The sequence below is a fragment of the Macaca thibetana genome, chromosome 2 (assembly GCF_024542745.1).
Source record: "Macaca thibetana thibetana isolate TM-01 chromosome 2, ASM2454274v1, whole genome shotgun sequence".
In the NCBI taxonomy this organism is placed as follows: Eukaryota; Metazoa; Chordata; class Mammalia; order Primates; family Cercopithecidae; genus Macaca; species Macaca thibetana.
In genome coordinates, this window is record NC_065579.1 from 141,747,908 (window position 1) to 141,767,625 (window position 19,718).

At 44.4% G+C, this 19,718-nt stretch overlaps 3 protein-coding genes across 4 annotated transcripts in view; 2 read left to right on the forward strand and 1 right to left on the reverse strand.

The window, feature by feature from the left end:
• The window catches only part of TSEN2 (tRNA splicing endonuclease subunit 2), a 728,632-nt gene that overhangs the window by 337,113 nt on the left and 371,801 nt on the right, over nucleotides 1-19,718 (forward strand). The window lies entirely within an intron of this gene.
• Nucleotides 1-19,718, forward strand: part of SYN2 (synapsin II) — a 188,903-nt gene that overhangs the window by 134,510 nt on the left and 34,675 nt on the right. For both annotated transcript variants that reach the window (XM_050781474.1, XM_050781473.1), the window contains exons 2-5: nucleotides 4,891-4,948; nucleotides 6,159-6,250; nucleotides 9,902-10,058; nucleotides 15,497-15,586. In XM_050781474.1, coding sequence (XP_050637431.1) covers nucleotides 4,891-4,948; nucleotides 6,159-6,250; nucleotides 9,902-10,058; nucleotides 15,497-15,586 — 397 coding nt within the window. The remainder of the gene's footprint in view (nucleotides 1-4,890; nucleotides 4,949-6,158; nucleotides 6,251-9,901; nucleotides 10,059-15,496; nucleotides 15,587-19,718) is intronic.
• The window catches only part of TIMP4 (TIMP metallopeptidase inhibitor 4), a 328,069-nt gene continuing 325,675 nt past the window's right edge, over nucleotides 17,325-19,718 (reverse strand). Inside the window, exons 5-6 of the mRNA XM_050781515.1 lie at nucleotides 18,597-18,721; nucleotides 17,325-17,966 (exon numbers count right to left, since the gene is read on the reverse strand). Coding sequence (XP_050637472.1) covers nucleotides 17,769-17,966; nucleotides 18,597-18,721 — 323 coding nt within the window. The 3' untranslated portion in view covers nucleotides 17,325-17,768. The remainder of the gene's footprint in view (nucleotides 17,967-18,596; nucleotides 18,722-19,718) is intronic.

Genomic DNA, 19,718 nt, shown 5'->3' on the forward strand with positions numbered 1-19,718 from the left:
CTCTCTTCTGGTTTTCTCTAGTGGTCCAGCCCAAACCACCACTCCTAATATCCCAGTTAATAAGCAAGTCCTGATTGTGAGGCTACTAAGTCACAGCTCTGTGAAGGATTTGGAAATTTATGGATATAATTATTATATTTGTACAGGCCTAGAGTATATAATCAAACAAGAAGACATAATCAGTATTTAAAATCAAAAATTTTCTGAAAAATCCAAGATTCACATATGGATCATCCCTGCTCTGAAGCATTGTCATATAATCTAGTGGTCTGAGGCATAGGTGGGGAAGCAGTGTCTGATTATCAGACAACTGACCTTGAAAGGTGGTATCAGATGATGATGCTGTGAGCCAAATATCATGAGCAGACAATAAATGTGATGAAAATTCAGAAAAGGAAGAAGCCATGTTGGCCGTAGTCATATTAAAACAGCATATGTTTGCTGCTTTTTGCTAGCAGTGCCTCATATTTGCATAAATTTCAGCACTTCCAAAACTTTCATGTCATCTGATTTCATTAAATCTTCACAACCACCTGTGAGCCAAATATTATTAAATGAGGTAAAATACATAAAACACTTAGAACAGTAGTTAGTACGTCACAGGTGTTCACTACTAAGATCACTATTAGCCTTATTTTATGAATGACACAACTAAGACTCAGAGAGGCATTACTTGCCCAAAGTCACACAGCTGAAAAGTGGTAGAAGTAGGCCTGAACTCGGCTTCCTTGGCTCCTATTTCTAGAACTCTTTCTCCATTATCCCATGCATAAAAGAGGGCGTATTTAAGCTAGGCTTGCCTGGTTTGGGCCAAGTTTTGTGGGGGAGTTAGGAGAGAAGTCTCTGAAATCGTATTCCTCAGCCTCACAAGCCCTAGTTGGTAGGTGGATGGGAATTGATGAAAGTATTAACTTCCTTGATTAACGAGTTAAATCTAGAAGCTTTTGCTCATTTTAGCAATAAGGGGAGATGATGGTTCATTACCTGGTCCATCAAGGAAGCTGCAAGCCATTAAACTTACATAGATCCTCAGCTGCTAGGCTTGTTAAGAAAAATGTTACAATAGGGGGAAATTGACAATACAGGCACTACAGATATTTTTAGTCTGTGTTTCAAGGATGTACATCTTGGGTTTTGTTTAGGATTGAGCACAAGGGGATGAATTTAGATTTATGTGACAAGACTGCCAATCAGAAAGTTCATATTGGTGGGGCATGGTGGCTCACTCCTATAATCCCAGCACTTTCAGATTCCAAGGTAGGATTGCTTGAGCCCAGGGGTTCAAGAACAGCCTGGGCAACATAGTGAGACCGTGTCTGTACAAAACAAAATTTAAAAATTAGCCTGGCATGGTGGCATGTGCCTGTAGTTCCAGCTACTCAGGAGGCTGAGGCAGGAGGATCACTGGAGCTCACTCAGGCAGTCGAGGCTACAGTGAGCCATGATTGCACCACTGCACTCCAGCCCGCGCAACAGAGCAAGATCCTGTCTCAAAAAAAAAAAAAAAATTCCGTACTGGGCATCTTATCTGTTCCTATCGTATGCAGGGGACTATGTGGGAAAACTAAGGGAAGCGGAGTAGTTTTCCGAAACTTTCAAATGCTGGTAAGAGTGGTGTCATTTTTTTCTTGGGTGGGGGACAGTTTGGGAGTATCAGCAAAAACCATAACAGTGTCTGTTCCTTGCACCAGCGTTTCTGTCATAAAATAGTTATCCTATGGCTATATTTTTAAATGTAAGCCATTATAGCACTGTTTGTAATAGCAAAAACAAGAAACTAGAAATCTAATGTGCTCACCAATATATAATGCCAATACCAATAAATGCTTACCAATAAATACTGTATATCCTTCAAATGGAATTTCATGCAACCATTAAAAAGGAAGAGGCCCATCAATATGTGCTGAAAGCATATCACTAAGATATATTTTTAAGTGCAAAAAACAAAAATTTTTAAAAAATTTATGTAGCATGCCATATGTATATGTTTGAAGCATATATGTATGCAGGTATATCCACACATTTTTCCCCCTCCACTGGAAGTATATGCTTATAATTGATAATTAGAAGTATATGTGATAAGAGAGGAATGGGAAAAAAGAACATTTTACTTTTTGTTTTATCCTCTTATATAATTTTATAGATAGATCGACTAGTTTAACCACACAATATACTATTTTTTAAAAAAATTTAAGCCTCTGTAAGGTAACACAACCAGGAAAGGATACAGCTAGAATTCACACCCCAGATTGTGATTCCAGAGCCCATCCTCTGGATTCCAGCACAGTGCCCTGTACTAGTGTTCTCTTAGTATCAGGAAATACTTCTATCATTTGCTAGCAAATTACACAATTTTTCATGAAAATACCTAGAATCAAAATGTCCCAGAGCCTGGAGCTGCAAGAATGTGCTCATTCTCCAGAAGAGGGCTCTGTACCTCATCTGCCGGCCATCTTGGCTCCTTTTCTATAAGGTTGTGGCTCAGCCAAGAGAGGTCAGTGACCCTGGGCCAGGAAACACACACTGAGATTTCCAACAGGACAGATTACCTTAAGGAAAAGGCATTAGGATAGCTAGAGAGGTGGGGGAGGAGGGAAGGCATGAAAACAGTTCATTAGCCAACTTGGTCAATGGGCAGGTGCAGGAAGTGGCAGAAAAACCCAGCCAGAATCTATAAATATACTTCAATATCAGTGTTCAAAACCCACAACATAAATGAGTGAATTAAGAAACTTGGCAGCATTTAAGCACCTAGATATAAACTCTTAGTTCTAGCCTTAACTTCCATGAACTTTTCTGATTTGGGCATGTTATTTAATTGTCCTGGGCTTCAGTTTCCCTATCAGCCAAATGGACCACACTATCTCTCCTGGCTCCTTCACAGAGTTGTGAGGAACAACTAGGGCAAGGAACATGCTTTGCAAATGCACGGCATCGTACCAAATGAGAGGTTATTGTTAATGTCTCTGAGATTTAACTCACAGAAGGAGAGCTATTTTGAGACAGGAAAATAGGAGGAAGCATCAGAAAAGCATTGCTGATAACAAGGTAGACATACCTCACCAATGAAAGAAAGGGATCTCATGGGTCATTCACTCCAGTTCCTCCTTTTTATAGTCATGGACACAAACCTGCAGACTCCAAGGTCTGTAGAGAAGTGATAGTGCCATACTAGACTCTCTTAGTTAAACCTGTAAATAAAATGCAATAGTAGCCAAAGAAATATATATATACTACAGGGATATACTACAGGGCCCCTGCCTGAGGGGCTCGCTGAGCTGTGAATGTTGATCAGGGTCCTGGAAACAAGCTGGTGTGAAGCTTAATAAGAAATTGGGGCAGAGGTGGGGGATGGACTTAAGTGGTCCAGCTCCAGGATGGCTGAGTGCCTCAGAGGAGCAATTTGAGGGTGGCCAGGGACTTGGATAGGACAAATGACAACTTCCTAGAACGGGGTGTTCCAGAACCCATAGAGAAAAGGAAACAGCCTGGCCTCGTCCAGGGTAGTTGACAGGAACCAGGGTAGGAAGTATTTGTAGTGGGACTAGCGCTCACATCATTAAGTCCCTTGTGAGTGGAAGAAGGAAAATGGGAACAAATGCAATGCAGCACACACAGGGCAAGTCCGTTTTTGTGGTGGTGTGAGCAGAGAAGGAGAGGCTAAATCAATAGAGGGAGACAGTGCCTGCAATGTGAAGGGCAGTGGGCTCAGAGTGCCACAGACTTGGCTGTGAATACTAGCTCTGCCGATAACTTGCTATAGGGCCTTGAATACACCATTTTCAATTCTGAATCTTGGTTTCCTTGTTTCTGAAATGAAGATCTTTCTCTGTATCTTACATATTGTTAGGACTAAATGAGATGTTCTTGAAAACGACTCGCATGTAATTCCTAGAACATGATGCCCAATAAATACTGGTTTATTCCTTTATTTTGGGGAGAGACTCCCAAAAAATTTCCAATGAAATATTACGTTGGAAATTTCAAGCACTGGAAAAGCAAGCTCAACCTATCTAACAGGTAGAGCGTGGAAAGGCCCTTTTGACAAATGGAGAACCAGCCGAAATGGACAGATAAGGAAATCTAATGTAGGGGGGGCAGCTTAGAAGCAAAGTAGGAATTAATATAAGTATAAAAATATCTGCTTATAAGGGATTAATTACTTATTACAAGGGATTAATTAATGCATTAATGTGAGGGTCCTCTAGATCTGTGACAAACTGGGAAGATACTGTGTACTGTGTAACTCACCTTGACCCATTTTCTTGACTGCTCAGAAATATGGGCTAAGTTTTGTGTTCAAATGCAGTGGCTTTCCTCAGTCTTTTCCCGCTACCTTCTATTTTGATCTAATTAATTTCCTCGCATTCATTGATTGTTCCTTAATCCTCATTTTGTTGGTTATATTTTTAAATTAATAATGGCCTCGGGTCCTCTTTGCATGGGTATGAAGAAGTAAAGTGATAACAGTTTCTTTAAAAACTAGAAATCCAAGGGTGGATACCAAATAGAAAACCATAGTAAAATGAAGGATCAAGGAAAAAAGGAAATTATAGAAATGTATAAAGCTGACCTAGCCTTTACTAAGAATAAAACTGGGGAAATCCTTATTTCTAGATGTGTTTTATAGCCAAAAGACCAGAGATGTTATGACAAAACCCAATAATGAAAGGATGTTTTGTATTATTTTATAGATGGGTAAATTGAGGCTAAAAGAGAGGAAATGGTTTGTCTTGTGGTGATCTCATAGCAGAATGAGGTTCAGAACCCAGGTCTCTTGACCCTCATTCTGGAGATCTGTCTGCTGTGGTCCTCTTCTTTGTAATAGTAAATGTCTGACTTTAAATACTTGCACAAAACTAATTTGTGTGGGTTTATTCCTTTCTCCAGGGCCAAGTGCTTTCGGGGCAAAAAAGTCCTTGGAGATTATGATATCAAGGTGGAACAGGTAATCAGCCTGAAGCCCAGAGCTGCATCTGCATCATCACGGTTTCCTCTTGGCATGCCAGAGTGAACCATGTCGTTCTGCTGAGTGGAATACTGTGTCCATCATTGAGTTCTGGACTCTGCGTTTCCTCTCTCTCCCGTCCTTTCCCCAGGACCTTTCTCTCTGTGAGGCATGGTCCTGGAGTCTGTGTCTTTTCATTTCTCTGATTCCTTTTTATGGCTCTGGTGTCTGTAGATGAGCAAGCAGTTTGGTTCTTAGGACCCTCTTACAGTGTAAGTTTCCCAGAGTGAGGAAAACCTTAGAGGAATGTCTTCCCAGGACATTGCACTTTACCTCCATATTGTTGGTGGCAAGATACTTCTTGGTAGGCACATGTCTGCCATTCAGGTATGCTGCCCCCAGTGATGGTTCCTCTGGGCCTGAGGCTATACTTTAGAGGAAACATAGAAAAGAACACTTCCTTAATACAGTGAAGCACTGAAAGCCCTTTTTTCTTTTTTCTTTTCTTTTTTTTTTTTTTTTACCTTCCTCCATCCTTTGCTTCATAATAAATAGTGATTGGGTCCATTTGGGGAAGAGGAGGATGTTCAGTTTCAACAATGCATGTATTTCCTATGTGATAAAAGAAGTTACTCATCATTCATTATACAGTGTGTTATGATTTACTGACTGTCTTCAAACAACTTGTTAGATAGGCAAGATTGATAAAAATTATTCCCATTTTATAGATTGGGAAAACTGAAACCCAGAGAGGACAAGTAACTTGCTTAATGTTTTATACAGCTGTGTAGGGGGAAGTAGAACTAAAACCTAGTTGGCTAAATTTAAACCTAGTGCTTTTATATTGAAACTGATAAAAGGACACTTGTCTCAGTCCACATTATCGCTCTGTAGAGAACCAGCACAAAGGATGCTGGGCTGGGAGTTAGAGGACCGGATTTTTGCTCCTTTCTCTGCCAATGATAAGTTTTGTTTGTCCTGAAAAGTTACTTAACTGCTCTGAGGCTCAGTTTCCTCCTTTGGTAAATGGGGATAATTATCTCTGTCCCACCTTCATCACAGTGTTGCTATGAGAATTAGACTAACTCAGTATGTGAACATGTTTTGAAAACTGTATATAAATGTTCCGTGGTGGGGATGTTGCTGCTGCTATGTAGAGGACTTGCCAAAGTCAGGATTGTGAACTTATTCCCCTGTTATTATTTTCCAGGCAGAATTTTCAGAGCTCAACCTGGTGGCCCATGCAGATGGCACCTATGCTGTGGATATGCAGGTTCTCCGGAATGGCACAAAGGTTGTCCGGTAAGGGTCTTTCTGAACTCAGGGTCATTGTGACTCTCTCCAGAGTTACTACCTCTGGCTCAAAGAGGTGGTTTCTAAGTCAGGTGTTGGAGTGAGATAGCAGTACTATGTATGGTATACAGAACTTAATGATGTGTGTTCGGCAAAAGTAGTAGAAAAGGCAGAGAAAGCCAGCTTCTTGCTGAGCTTAGTCCAGTGGTAGAGAAAGCAACTTAAGCTTCACAGACTCAGAGCTCACTTAGAGACAACTGGATTCCTTATAGGATTATTTCCCCCCACCCCTTCAGCCAGTGCAGCTCCGTGCTTTTATCCTGCACACATTTCCGTTGGAAAACAGGGTACCATTGCTTTAAAACAAACAAACCTGAAAATGTCTGATGTAGTTCAGCCTTCCATTTTACATTGATTTGCTTAGGTTCCCCTAGTGAGTTGTGGCAGAGCCGTGTCTTCTATGTGAGATCCCTTGACTCTCCATCCTGTATTCTTTCTATATTCCTCATTCCTGGGAACTCCTAAGTCTGATAGAAAAACCTAGGGCTGGAAGAGACATGGTGGGTGGAAGAAAATAAGCAATTATTGAGCACTTACATGCCAGGTGGTATGCTGGATGCCATATAGATGTGATGTTGTCATACTCACAGAATTTTGTGAGGGAGGTAATGAGAATTCCAGATTGGAAGGTGGTCAAGCGGGGAGAGGGGGCGGTGGGAAATGGTTTCAACAAGTGTTATTCTTCCCAGGAGTTCAGTATGGCTTCAGGTTTTCAGACATCAGTCTTGTTCCAAGAAGAGATTTCACCTCACTCTTCCCTACCTCAATAACCTGACAGGCTTCCAGTGTCCAACAGGAACTGGGTTGGTGACAGGAAAGGCCAGACTGGAGGTGTCTGGGACCTAACAACAGGAAATATGAGCTTATCCATTCTGAAGATCAAGGAAGAAGACAGAAAAAGAGATGTCCATCCAGGTGGGGAGTGAGCTCAGGTAGCTCCTACAAGAGAAAATGGATGGGCTCCTCCAGCTGTAGGTAGAGAGGGTAATGGGGATGCTTGAACATAAGCAGGTGGTGACAGAGAGGCCCAGTAGCAGGGCAAGAATAAAGGCAGGCCTCTCTGGGTACCAGGGTAGGAACTCAGGGGCTGACCACAGTGTACAGCTCAATTCCTATAACTGGGGTGCAGGATTGGAGTTGTATCTCAGGCATACAGCTGGTGCTAACTTCCCAGAACTGAGACACAAGAAGATCAGAGCAGCTCTAACAGATGCCGTGTTTCTGTTTGTTTGTTTGTTTGTTTAATAGATTGAGGGGATTCTTGTACAGATTTGTTACACGGGTATATTATGTAATGGTGAAGTTTGGGGTTCTAGTGTTCCATCACCCAAATAGCATCATATCCAATAGATAATTTTTCAGCCCTCATCCTCCTTTCATCCTCCCCTCTTTTGGAGTCCCCAGTGTCTGTTTTTTCCATCTGTATGTCTATGTGTACCCATTATTTGGCTCCCACTTGTAAGTGAGAAATGCAGTATTTGATTTTCTGTTTCTGAGTTATTTCACTTAGGATAATGGCCTCTAGCTCCACCTTTGTTGCTGCAAAATACATGATTTTATTTTTTTAATGGCTACATTGTATTCCATGGTGTGTACTATATATATTTTCTTCATCCAGTCATCCACTGATGGACACTTAGGTTGATTGCATGACTTTGCTATTGTGAATAGTGCTGCAATAAACATATGAGTGTGAGTGTCTTTTAATTTGATGATTTCTTTTCCTTTGGGTAAATACTCAGTAATGGTATTGCTGGGTCATATGGTAGTTCTACTTTTAGTTCTTTGAGAAATCTCTATATTGTTTTCTGTAGAAGTTGTACTAATTTACATTTCCCACCAACGGTGTAAAAGCTTAAGTCCTCTGAGTGGCCAAAGAAGGCTCCTTCCACCCTCACTTTAAAAGATTAATCTCTGAGCCTGGGTGGGGCTGGGGCTGGAGGTGGTGGGCAATGGCTGCCTGGGCAGAGAACCAAGTAGGTCATTGTGTATCATATGAATCTACTGAGGCTTAGCACCTTGGGAATAGATGCTGCCACAGAACTGACTCTCTGGGAAGGTGGGGTTTCTCTGAAGCTCAGGCATGAAAACAGGGGCCTTGGTCCTCTGGAATAGCCGTGGCTAGAAGCTTTGCTGGCTAGAGGGGAAATGCAGGAGCTTTCCTATGCATGGGAACATTCTGTACTCTCAGGGCTTCCTGTAGCTGTTGCTCAACCTCAGTTCTGCGAAAAATATTTGTACCCCTCCCTAGCGTCCGCTTTGGAAGAATAACATTGGGAAGTCTGGCATCTGTCCTCAGCCAGTCTGGCCCCTTGCTCTCCTGGGGGCCTGATGAGGGCATTGCGTATTTTAAGGAGCAGCTTTAAGGAGTCAGAAAAGGACACTGAGATCAGGGACCTCTGTGGCAGTGTGGTGAAGGCAGCCAAGTACTGTTGTCTTCAGTTTTCCAGGACCTGCTTTGAGCTCCAACTCAAAAGCTACAAGGAGCTTCAGGCTCTTAACTGCCTCATGTAGTCAAGGAAAAATCTTTTTCACTTAAGGTGTGAGAGTCTAAAAGTGTTTCTTCGCTCCTAAGGGTATTTGTACCTTAGAAAAAAGCGATGCTTAGCCCAGAGGAGAGAGGGAATGTCAGAATTCTGTTCCTCAAATCTCCTTTGGAAAGTACCATACTATTGGCCAGGCATGGTGGCTCGCACCTGTAATCCCAGCACTTTGGGAGGCCAAGGTGGGCAGATCACTTGAGGCCAGGAGTTCAAGACCAGCTTGTCCAACATGGCAAACATGGCAAAACCCCATCTCTACTAAAACTATAAAAAATTGTTTGAGTGTATTGGTGTGTGCCTGTAATTCCAGCTACTTGGGAGGCTGAGGCACAAGAATTGCTTGCACCCAGGAGGCGGAGGTTGCAATGAGCTGAGATCGCGCCACTGCACTCTAGCCTGGGTGACAGAGCAAGACCTTGTCTCAGAAAACAAACAAACAAACAAAAAAGGAAAGTACCGTAATATCCCATTTACCAGTCCAGAAAGGAAGAATAATAATAAAATTACAACCATTGCTCATATGTACTCCCAGCGCTTTGGGTGACTGAGGTAGAAGAATGACTTGAGCCCAGGAGTTTGAGACCAGCCTGAGCAACATAGTGAGAACTCATCTCTCCAAAAAATGAAAAAATTAGCCAGGGGTCATGGCACGTGCCTGTAGTCCTAGCTACTTGAGAGGCTGAGCCAAGAGGATCACTTGAGCCCAGGAGTTCGAGAACAGCCTGGGCAACATAGTAAGACCCTGTCTCTCCAAAAAACAAAGAATTAGCTGGGCCTGGTGGTTTGTGCCTGTAGTACTAGTTACTTAGCAGGCTAAGGCAGGAGGATCACTTGAACCCAGGAGTTTGAGGTTATAGTGAGCTACAGTTGTGCCACTGCACTCCAGCCTGGGTAACAGAGTAAGACCTGTCTCTAAAATAACAACAGTAAAATGAGGGGCTTGGACTAGGTGGTTCTTAAGCCCTCTTCTCTATCTTGGGTTTTGGAAATGGGAACCAAAATGATATATGGCCTGAAGTGCTGGTTAATGGCAAACCTGCCTCTACCTTCTCGCCAGGTCCTTCCGGCCAGACTTCGTGCTCATCCGGCAGCATGCATTTGGCATGGCGGAGAATGAGGACTTCCGCCACCTGATCATTGGCATGCAGTATGCAGGCCTCCCCAGCATCAACTCACTGGAATCCATATACAACTTCTGTGACAAGCCATGGGTGGTGAGTGAGGCCCCCTTCCCCCAAGTAAAAGGGTAGGATCCAGGCCTTACATCTCCCAGGTCCCTAGGAGGGACTCAAAATGCAGTAGGCCCCAGCCCCAGGAGGGTCCCTACATCTCCCAGGCCCCTAGAAGGGTCCTTAAGATGCAGTAGGCCCCAGCTAAGAGGATGTGAGAGGAGCTTCCCCTGGGACATGGGGGAGGGCAGGTCATCGCAATAGCACAGCATCACCTGTCACAGGCTGGGCACCTTTGCTGCAGAGTGGACCTTTGGCCTCACAACAAAGTCGTACAAAGATACCATGAAGAAGCCCTTATAGGTCTGTAGGCTCTGCCTTTGGCCATAGGTTGCAATGATAAAAATGTCTGTTTCTTGCCTCCTAGAATGATCAAACTTTTAGAATGGCCTGAGCCCAGTGACAACCAAGGGAATAGTCCAACTCAGTGGTAGTGACAGAGTCCTACCAAGTGGTTAAGCAACCTGAAAATGAAATTTATCCACATGCATGTGAATCAAATACTTATGAACTAGAAGTGTCCTTGGAGATCATCAAAGCCTAACCCTAACTCTGACCTTAACCTTTCATGATAGAGATGAAAATTAAAGAAAGAAAGTAAGGTGTAGAAAACTACTTACTATAGGATGCCAGTTTCTGAGATTTTTCTACGTTAATTTCATTTAATCCTCACCTTACAAGGAAGATATTATTATCATTATTATAACTTTTTACAGAGAAACAAGACTCAAAAAGGATTAAGTAACTTGCCAAAGTTATAGTGCCAGGATTTCTCTACATCCCACTGCCTCTCCCATTGATTGAGGCTCCTATATAAGGAAGAAACTGATCTGGTTTTCTCTTTCTTGGCCAACTTGGAAATCTAGGAAGGCAGTGGAAACTTTTAGGCAGATAGAAAAAGTGGGGCTAGGAGGGAGAGTGACTTATGATGGCTTTGGGGGCACTCTGGCTTCCTCTCCGACCACTGAGGGGACCCAGCTCCTCTGCTGGCTCTGCTACTCCAGGCTGACCCTCTCAGAAGGTAACACCTGCCCCTAATCACATCCTCATTGGCTTGCAGTATGCAGGCTTCCCCAGCATCAACTCATTGGAATCCATTTATAACTTCGGTGGCAAGCCATGGGTGGCAAGTGAGGCCCTCTTCCCCCAGGTAAAAGGGCAGGATCCAGAGGAGGGACTTCTGGACCTCAAGATGCAGTAAGCCTTTCTTGTTTTGTAAAAGTGGAATTTCAGCTGTCACACACCCTGGATTGCCAAGGTTCCTGGCACTTATGGCTAATTGTGAAGTTTCTGAACTCCACGCCTTTACACCACTCAGAGAGCTGAAGGGTGTGTGTGTGTGTGTGTGTGTGTGTGTGTGTGTGTGTGTGTGAACCAAACACATCTGTCACCTCTGCTCTGTGTGTGTGTGTGTGTGTGTGTGTGTTAACCAAACACATCTGTCACCTCTGCTCTTAATCTTTTTTTCCACCCCGGAACTAACAGCTTTCTTTCTCCTTTGGAAGCCAGGGAGAGCTTGGAGTGTAAGAGAAAGATCAATGGACAAGGAGTCAGGAGGGCTGGGAGCTGCCACGGTTAAGGAGGGGGTTGGGTTCCCAAGCTCCACTTGTTCAACCTTTCCCTCTGCGTGGCCTGAGGCATCTGGAATCCTAGATTCTGCAGAAACACGCTAATAGAGTGTGTGATTTTAGTATGTTGCTAATCACAGAAGAGCATATGTGAGACCTTCACCAAGTGTCTTTTTTGTGGACCTCCCTTTTCTCCTCAGTCACACGTCTTTCCTACTGCACACATGTCCTAACCCACATGCACCCCTGGCACTTGTCAGAAGTGGACTCTCCTAGCCACACAGGGTGATCCTGCTATTAGCAGCTTTTTCTGGGTGATTTCACTACTTATCAACCCTCTGACTGAACCTGTGCCCCAGTTTCTTCATCTCCAAACTGGGAATAGTAGTAGCAGCTGCCACCACTTTGACAGCCTGGTTGTTACGGGCTCCTAGTATATGGGTTCTCTTAAAGAAATTTGTGGCCGGGCGTGGTGGCTCATGCCTGTAATCCCAGCACTTTGGGAGGCCAAGGCAGGTGGATCACGAGGTCAGGAGATAGAGACCATCCTGGCTAACACGGCAAAACCCCGTCTCTACTAAAAATACAAAAAAATTAGCCGGGCGTGGTGGCGGGCGCCTGTAGTCCCAGCTACTCAGGAGGCTGAAGCAGGAGAATGGCATGAACCCTGGAGGCGGAGCTTGCAATGAGCCAAGATCGCGCCACTGCACTCCAGCCTGGGCAACAGAGCGAGACTCAGTCTGAAAAACAAAAAAGAAAAAAAAATAATTTGTTCCCTGTTTTCTTTTCCTAAACTGTGCCAGAGGCCAGGGCAGGAAGAATGGGGAGAGCCTGTGGCTAGGGCTTTGCTCCTCCCGGGATCTGGGATCTGGTGAGGGGTCACACTCTCACCCATTCACAATCTGAGCACATTGCCTTGGGCACTGCATGAGAACAGCAGGGCACCCTGGCCAGACCCCAAGTTCTCCCTTCAGTTTCACTAAGCAGCTGCCACATGAATGACATTTTACATATTGTTCTCTGCTTGTTCATGGGAGTGGACAAATTTGGTGATTGTGAGGGGAAGGTCCCTCTCAGTTGATGACTTTGGGTTGTGTTTCTCAATATCTTTACTGTGACTGCTATTGATGTGAGGAGATACTTTGGTTGGGTTGGAAAAGGCTCTACCTTGCACGACTCTGTCTCTGAGCACATTGCTGTCTCTGAAGTTGGTCAGGGCAGGCCACTGGGATTTGGGGAGCAGAAGTGGACCGGTCAGTGAAAGCAGCATTCCAGACAAATCAAGAATGGCACCACCCTTTATTGCTGCCAATCTATCTGAAATTCTGTCAGTTTTTCTGGGTTTTTGGAGACAAGTGTACCAGAGTTAAATTAAATCATTTAATTTCCAGGAGTGATAGGCATGGGGACACATTACTCAAATGGATCTGGAATCCCATTTTTTCCAAGAAATCTTTCTTGATTCATTCGATGAGTGGTTATAGTGGACATATCTTCCTATTAATTGCCAACAGCACCCCCAGCTCCCAAATTCATTCTTTTGTCTATGTGTAAACAGCCCTTATCAGATGTTACATTTGTTGAATTGGTGACTCTATGGCTGTGATTTAATCTAAGTTTCCAGGGAGGTATGGGTTAGATGCCAAGCTCACTACCTTGAGCAGACAGGGACTGCTGGAGAGGAGAGTGGGGTGAGCTCCCTGAGACCCAACGAGAGCCTGGGAACTGGCTGTCATTATTGTGTTGGCTGTTGCAGGGCTCTGGGAGTCTGCCACAGGCTGTCCTGGCATCCGTGTGGTGTCTGTGTAACTCTCCCACATGCTGGAAAGGTAGGGCCCCACATGCCTTGGTGCCATGCCAGAGCGTGGGCTGCAGCAGGACAGAGGTCATTTGGCAGAGCTGGCATTAGCTCCCCAGGGATGTTGGAGAGCCTTGGGAGCCCAGGCAGGTGTCCAGAGGCAGAGCAGGAGTCCAGGCCCAGATGGGCAGGTAGGACATAAAGGTCAGATGAGCAGGTGGGGAGAATCAGAGAAGGCAGGAAAAGTCTGAGGGTTCATTCTTGATAGTTAAAGCAAATTGAAGGACCAAAGACAGCGAGGACAGCAGGGTACAATGGTGAATGCACCCAGCAAGGAAAAGAGACCTGAGTGCTCTTGCAGTGCAGCCCTGACTCCAGGATGTAATCCAGGAGCCTGCACTTTCCTTTGCTCTCCAGCCTCAATCTCAATTTGTCAAATGAGATGGCTGGTCTAGAGACTCTATAAAGTCCCTTTTGACAGTGATATCTTAGGGGCTTGAGGGTCCATGAATCATCCTTTCAGTCCTGGAGGAGGCTCTAGAGCTCTAGAGTTACCAATTGTTTGTCACTAAAGGGAGGGACTCAGGAATTCCAGTGTTTTCCAGCATTTCAAAAATAACAAAATTATATCTATACCCACAAAAGGACCACAACAGATGATCACTTAAACTGCAGTTTGATAGCAGAGTTTGGGGGAAATATAATAAAGAGATATTATTTATGGTACAAAGTTTGAGGAACTGATAAAATTTAACCCTCTTATTTTATATATGAAGAAAATGAAATCCAGAGAGGAAAACTCGTTTGGCCAAGGACACCTAGGAAGTTAACAGAACAAGAATCAGAAGATTTCAGTTTTCTAACAACCCAGTTCCAAGCTTTTACTGCCCCAACCTCCTCTTCCCTTCCTGGCTTATGTGCCAGCATCGCTTGCAGAGAACAGGACCTGAGCTTTTGAAAAATGTTCTAGTCTTCCTTTCTCTGATAAGTAGATTTCATCTAACAGCTTTCCCTTCTAGCCACTCCAGACACCAGTGACTGAGTGTGAACTAATCCAGTAGCCCTAGAGAGATGTGTTTCCTCTGCTGCTGATGCACTGGGGATGGGAGTATAGGTGTGTATGTGACGGGATTGAGCAGGAAAATCCTGTGTTTCCTGTGGAAAGGGCATAGTTTCTGCAGAGCCTGAAAGGCAGCTACTTGCAGGAATAAGGAGAGTTATGGATTGGAAATGAAGGGGCCTTGCTATGAACCTGGCTTAATTAACTACTGTGCGACGTTGGGCAAGTGACCTCTCTGGGCCTCAACTTCTTCATTTATAAAATGGAGCAGCGTGGGGGAGCCCAGCTGTGCACTAAGAAAACCTTTCAACCCTGACGCTGTAAATATGTGTACTTTGCCCCTTCCCCATGGAGCTATTCCAGTTTCTCATACGTAGGCAAAGGGTCCAGTAAGTTCAGTCCCTGGTTGGGTAGTAAGTCCCAGAAAGACTGGGCCTGTGTATCCCACATACCATGACCATTCTAATCTTCCTGAAGAACTTCATTTTATGACGCCTCCTGCTGAAACTCTTGGTGGCTCCATACTGCTTACCGGAAAAATCCATCATTCTTTTGCCTGACATTTGAACTTCCAAGAGTTGGCCCATGTTACCTATCCAGCTTCATGCCTTGCCATCACTCGGGGATGCAGATGTGGAAAGTTAGAGACCCAAGTTTTACTTCCAACTTCACCTTGCAGTTCTGTGACTTTAGGAAAGTTTTGTAACCTCTCTAGGTCCCATATGTAAAATGAAGATGATAAAATAGTTCATCAATTTGATTTGAAACACCATTACAATTGAGAAAGGTAATTGAATTTTAGCTCACTCATTTTCCCTTCCCCAACTAATGCAGATCATATCCTTGGGAATAGGAATTGTACACTTCTTTTATATCCTCACAATGCTTAGCATAAAGTCCTCCACAGAACAAAGGCTCAATAAATATTTGATGAGTTGATGTTTTGCCTGTTTCAGAAGTTATCTAAGATAAGCGTAACATTTGCTTTCCTTTGCAGTTTGCCCAGCTGGTCGCCATCTACAAGACACTGGGAGGAGAAAAGTTCCCTCTCATTGAGCAGACATACTACCCCAACCACAAAGAGATGGTAAGTGGCTCAGTGGGGATATTAGTCTTTCTGCTGTTTTCATTTTGCACTTAGCCACCTGGTGACTGTGGGGCTCTGACAAGGACCTCAGCGTCTCAACCCCAAAGACTCCACTGGGTTGAACTACAGAACTTGTGTGGCTGGAATAGCTAGATTTTAGCTGACAGCCTCTTGTCAAATTCTGGAGATAGAATAGGGAAGAACAGGAGTAAGGGCAGTTTAATCAAGCTGAGAGAATAACAAACTTCTGGACCAACAATCAGATCTCACTGCTTTTGAATCCCAGCCCTGACTGTGCCACTTGTTGTTGAACAAGCTACATTTCCTCACTGTGTGCAGTTTCCAATAAGACGGTCAAGTGGGCATAATTATCCTTGCACAGGATACTCTAATAGGGTACATACACAATTTAAGTGAGAGCCATTAAGTAATAGCCTCTGGGAAAGTGTGAAGCACTCTACTAGATGTAGGGCATTGCTCCTACTATTATTACTCCCCTGACTCTCCCATTCCCCTGGCGCTTCCACAACTGTGATAAGGCTGGGTTAATATTGTGCCTTCTGCCATCCTAGTAAGTCAGAAGGAGCAGAGAGATGGGACGGTTGGTTGGTAAGGAGGCTATTGCCAATGTTTTTCCTGTGCAGGGACCTGGAGCTCAAACTCCCTTCTTCCCTGTCCCCACACCCTCTGCCCCAGGCTGGTGTGATCAATTGGTGATCTTGCTTAACCCACCAATGGAGACTCCCTGCAAAGCATTCCAAGTGGAACAGAGATTATGTTTGTCCCCGCCTCCCCACTTCCTTGGCCAAAAGGGGTCTCCGTTTACACCATTTCTGCAAATCAAGAGCCTTCTTCTGACACATTGTCTATGACCCTGCTTGGCAGCAGACCACATATCAAAAAACAACCTTGGGTCTTGAAAAGAACCATCTCTGTCATCTTTGCCAGAGCTTCCCCAGGGAGAAGCTCTGAAACTTTAAGCTCTTGTCCTTAATAAATCCTAGAGGCCAATATCAGGACTTTTCCTTTCAGGGCAAGCCAGGAAGCCTTGCAGAGGCTGAGGAGCCCTAAGGGTCCTTTGGTTGGGAAATCTCAGGGAGCCCAAGACACAATGGTGAGAGTACTCAGCTGAAGGGTACAGGGGGCTCTCTGGGGATGAAAACTGGCTTTTTCCTGCTGTAAAATCTAGCAGGGCTGGCCGCTGGAAAAAAATTGCCTCAATTGCCAGGTATATTCCCTACCTACCGTCCTTTCCCCTCAAGGGCCTTTGTGCTATTTCTCTCTGGTGCTCTATCCTGAAATTTGCCCTCAAGAGAGGACCACCTCTCTGTGGTGTAAGAAGCCAACAAAGGGGGATTTCAACTCTATAAGTAAAAGGCTTTGTGGCTTTTAAAAGGTTCTGAAATAGGAATGAAGATGTTAGTAATTCAAAAAGAGACAGAAGAGAAGCCTTATGGACATCAGTTGAGGGCGTTAAGGAGAGTTAACCTGGAGAGGTAGTACCTATTCTGAGACAATAAGTGCATTCTTATTCAAAGAGGTGCTAACCAGGTGGGACCCTCTGCCAGAAATGCTGTAGAGGGGATAACAGCATTGGGAGGCAGGTTAGGCCATTCTAACTCTCACATTGAGTGATTCCGTGTCCCCCAAATGACTCCCCCAAACAGATGAAAGTGTATCAGAGGATTAGGATGAGTTGAGACAGGGGAAGTAGAGGATACACAGCCACAGTATGTTGTTGTTTTCATTCCTGCCAGTCAGTCTGTTTATGATGCTATCAACCCACCTTCTGGTATTGTACATCACAAGGATATACCATCTCATATGTATGACATTCACCATTTCTCCCCTACCAGATCGATTAAGACAAAGGAAAACATGTTTTCCTTGGGAGGAAAGAGAATAATCCTGGCTTTAGAAAACAAACTAAGCCAAAAGAAACACTTGCAGTAACAGCTACAAGGCTAGACTAATGGAGTTTGGGAGGCAGGGGCGACAGGCTGAGGGCAGGGCAGAAAAGTCATGGCCCCTTCCCTGCCCTGACAGTGGCCAGACCGTCCACTTGGCACTTCTTATTAGCTGGCAGCAAGAAGTCAAGTGGTAATGGCCAAAGCTCTGCAGGGGAGGAGAACCGGCTTGATCTTCAGGACTCTTGAAGGGATGTGATGGTCACTGGTCCCTACTAGGGCTGGATGATGTCAACAAACTCCTTCCTGAGAGGCAGGTGGCCCCGGTACCAGCTGCAGGTGCCGTCAACATGCTTCATACAGACATAATGCTGAGCCTGGTAACCATAGAGCTTTCGTTCCAACAGCCAGTCTGTCCAGAGGCACTCATTAGGGGCCGAGATGATACAGGGTACTGTATAGCAGGTGGTGATCTAGAGTCATGGCCACACAACATTAAAGTGAGTATGGTGTCCTTCTTTTTCCATTGCTACCTTTCAGGTTCCTACATACCCTGCCAGCCCATCTCAAATGCCCCTGTCTTATCAAGCCTTTCCTAGTCCCCAATCTTCCCCTGGATTCTCCTTCCCCAAGTTTCCCCGTATTCAGTATTGCCACTTAGTGGCATCTCTGGAATCAGACAGCTCTGAGGGTCCTTACTCTACCACTGACCTTGAGCAAGTCACTTCACTTCCCAGAGCTTTCATTTCTTCACCTTAAAATGGAAATCTTAATTCTTCACAAATATGTTTTGGAGACTAAATTAAACATTTACAGTAAATTTACTATTATAGTGGCTGGCAAAGAATTGACTGTCTTTAAAGGGTGGCTGTATTACAGTTATCTCGTTCTGCTTCCTATGATGGCCACCTTCCCAGCCAAAGTGTAAGTACTTTGAGATCAGGGCCTATAGACTATATTGCTTTCTCATCCCCAACTTCATACAGTGCCTGATCCATGGCAGATCTCAAGTATAGTCTAGTAAGTGAATAAATTCATGCATGAATGAAGGCTCAGAACCCTTCCCCCATCCCTAAAGACTTAGGAAATGGACATTCCCTTACTTGGCAGCCACAGTTCAGATGGTAGTGATGATTCAGACTTTCCCTCTGCACCAAGGACAGGTCCTCCCAGGGCTCGATGTAGTTGCACAGATGGATGAAGACTTTTCCATCACTGAGGACCTGACCTTCAAGGGGAGATGGAGGAGAGTCAAGCATGAGGATTCTTCTCCCGGAGCTCCAGGGGCCCAGGTTCTTGAAGAGCCCAGAATTGCAGCCTCCCCAGTGACTTTTTGGTGGCAGTGGTGGCATGGGACTCAATAAAGGGACCAAAAAATAAAACTACTATAATCTTTCTAGCAAAAAGATAAACAGATTATATTTGTATGAGACAGAGTTATGGGATCTGGTGAAGGCCTTTTCATTTAGCATGGTACAGAGAGAAGAATGTGGTCTTTAAAGTCAGAGTCTGTGTAGGACCCCCCCTCTTTCTTTTCTGTCATTTACTAGCTGAATGATCTTAAGGAAGTTGTATAACCTCTCAGCTGGAAAATGAAAATTATAAAGTTGTCAGATTAAATGAGAGAATGTCTATAAAGTTCCCAGCACAGTTGTGGTCCCACAGAAGATATTCAGTAAATAATAGGCCCCTTCCCCCTTTCCAGTCCTTCCCAGTATCTGCACAGGCCAGTCTCCTGCTCTAGGTTAGTGAGTCTTTCCCCTTCCCCATAGGACATTTCCCCCTTTTTACCTATGAAATTCCTGTTTGCCTTTCAAAGACCCTTTCAGTGCCACCTCAAAGCCATCTCTGACCACCTAGCCCATACCTCTTTTAGAACCTTAGTCGTTCAATCATTTACTCACTGAGTGACTACTGTGATCTAGTACCAGAAATACAGATATAAAAATGACAGGATCTCTGCTCCCAAGGAGCTTACAAATGAGTAGGGTTGATAGATAAGCAGGGGAAATTACACTATCGTGCAGTTCTATACAAAGTACAGTATAAGAACAAAGGAACATACAATTATTTCCATCTATGGAAGGGGCGTGGGACAAGGAGGGTGTATCAGAGGAGACTGTGCTTGCATTGGACCTTGAAGGGATGAGTGGGAGTTCACCTGCCAGACAGGTTGGGGGAAGGGCTTCCTGTCATTGCATCTATCCTGTGCAGAGGCAGGGGGA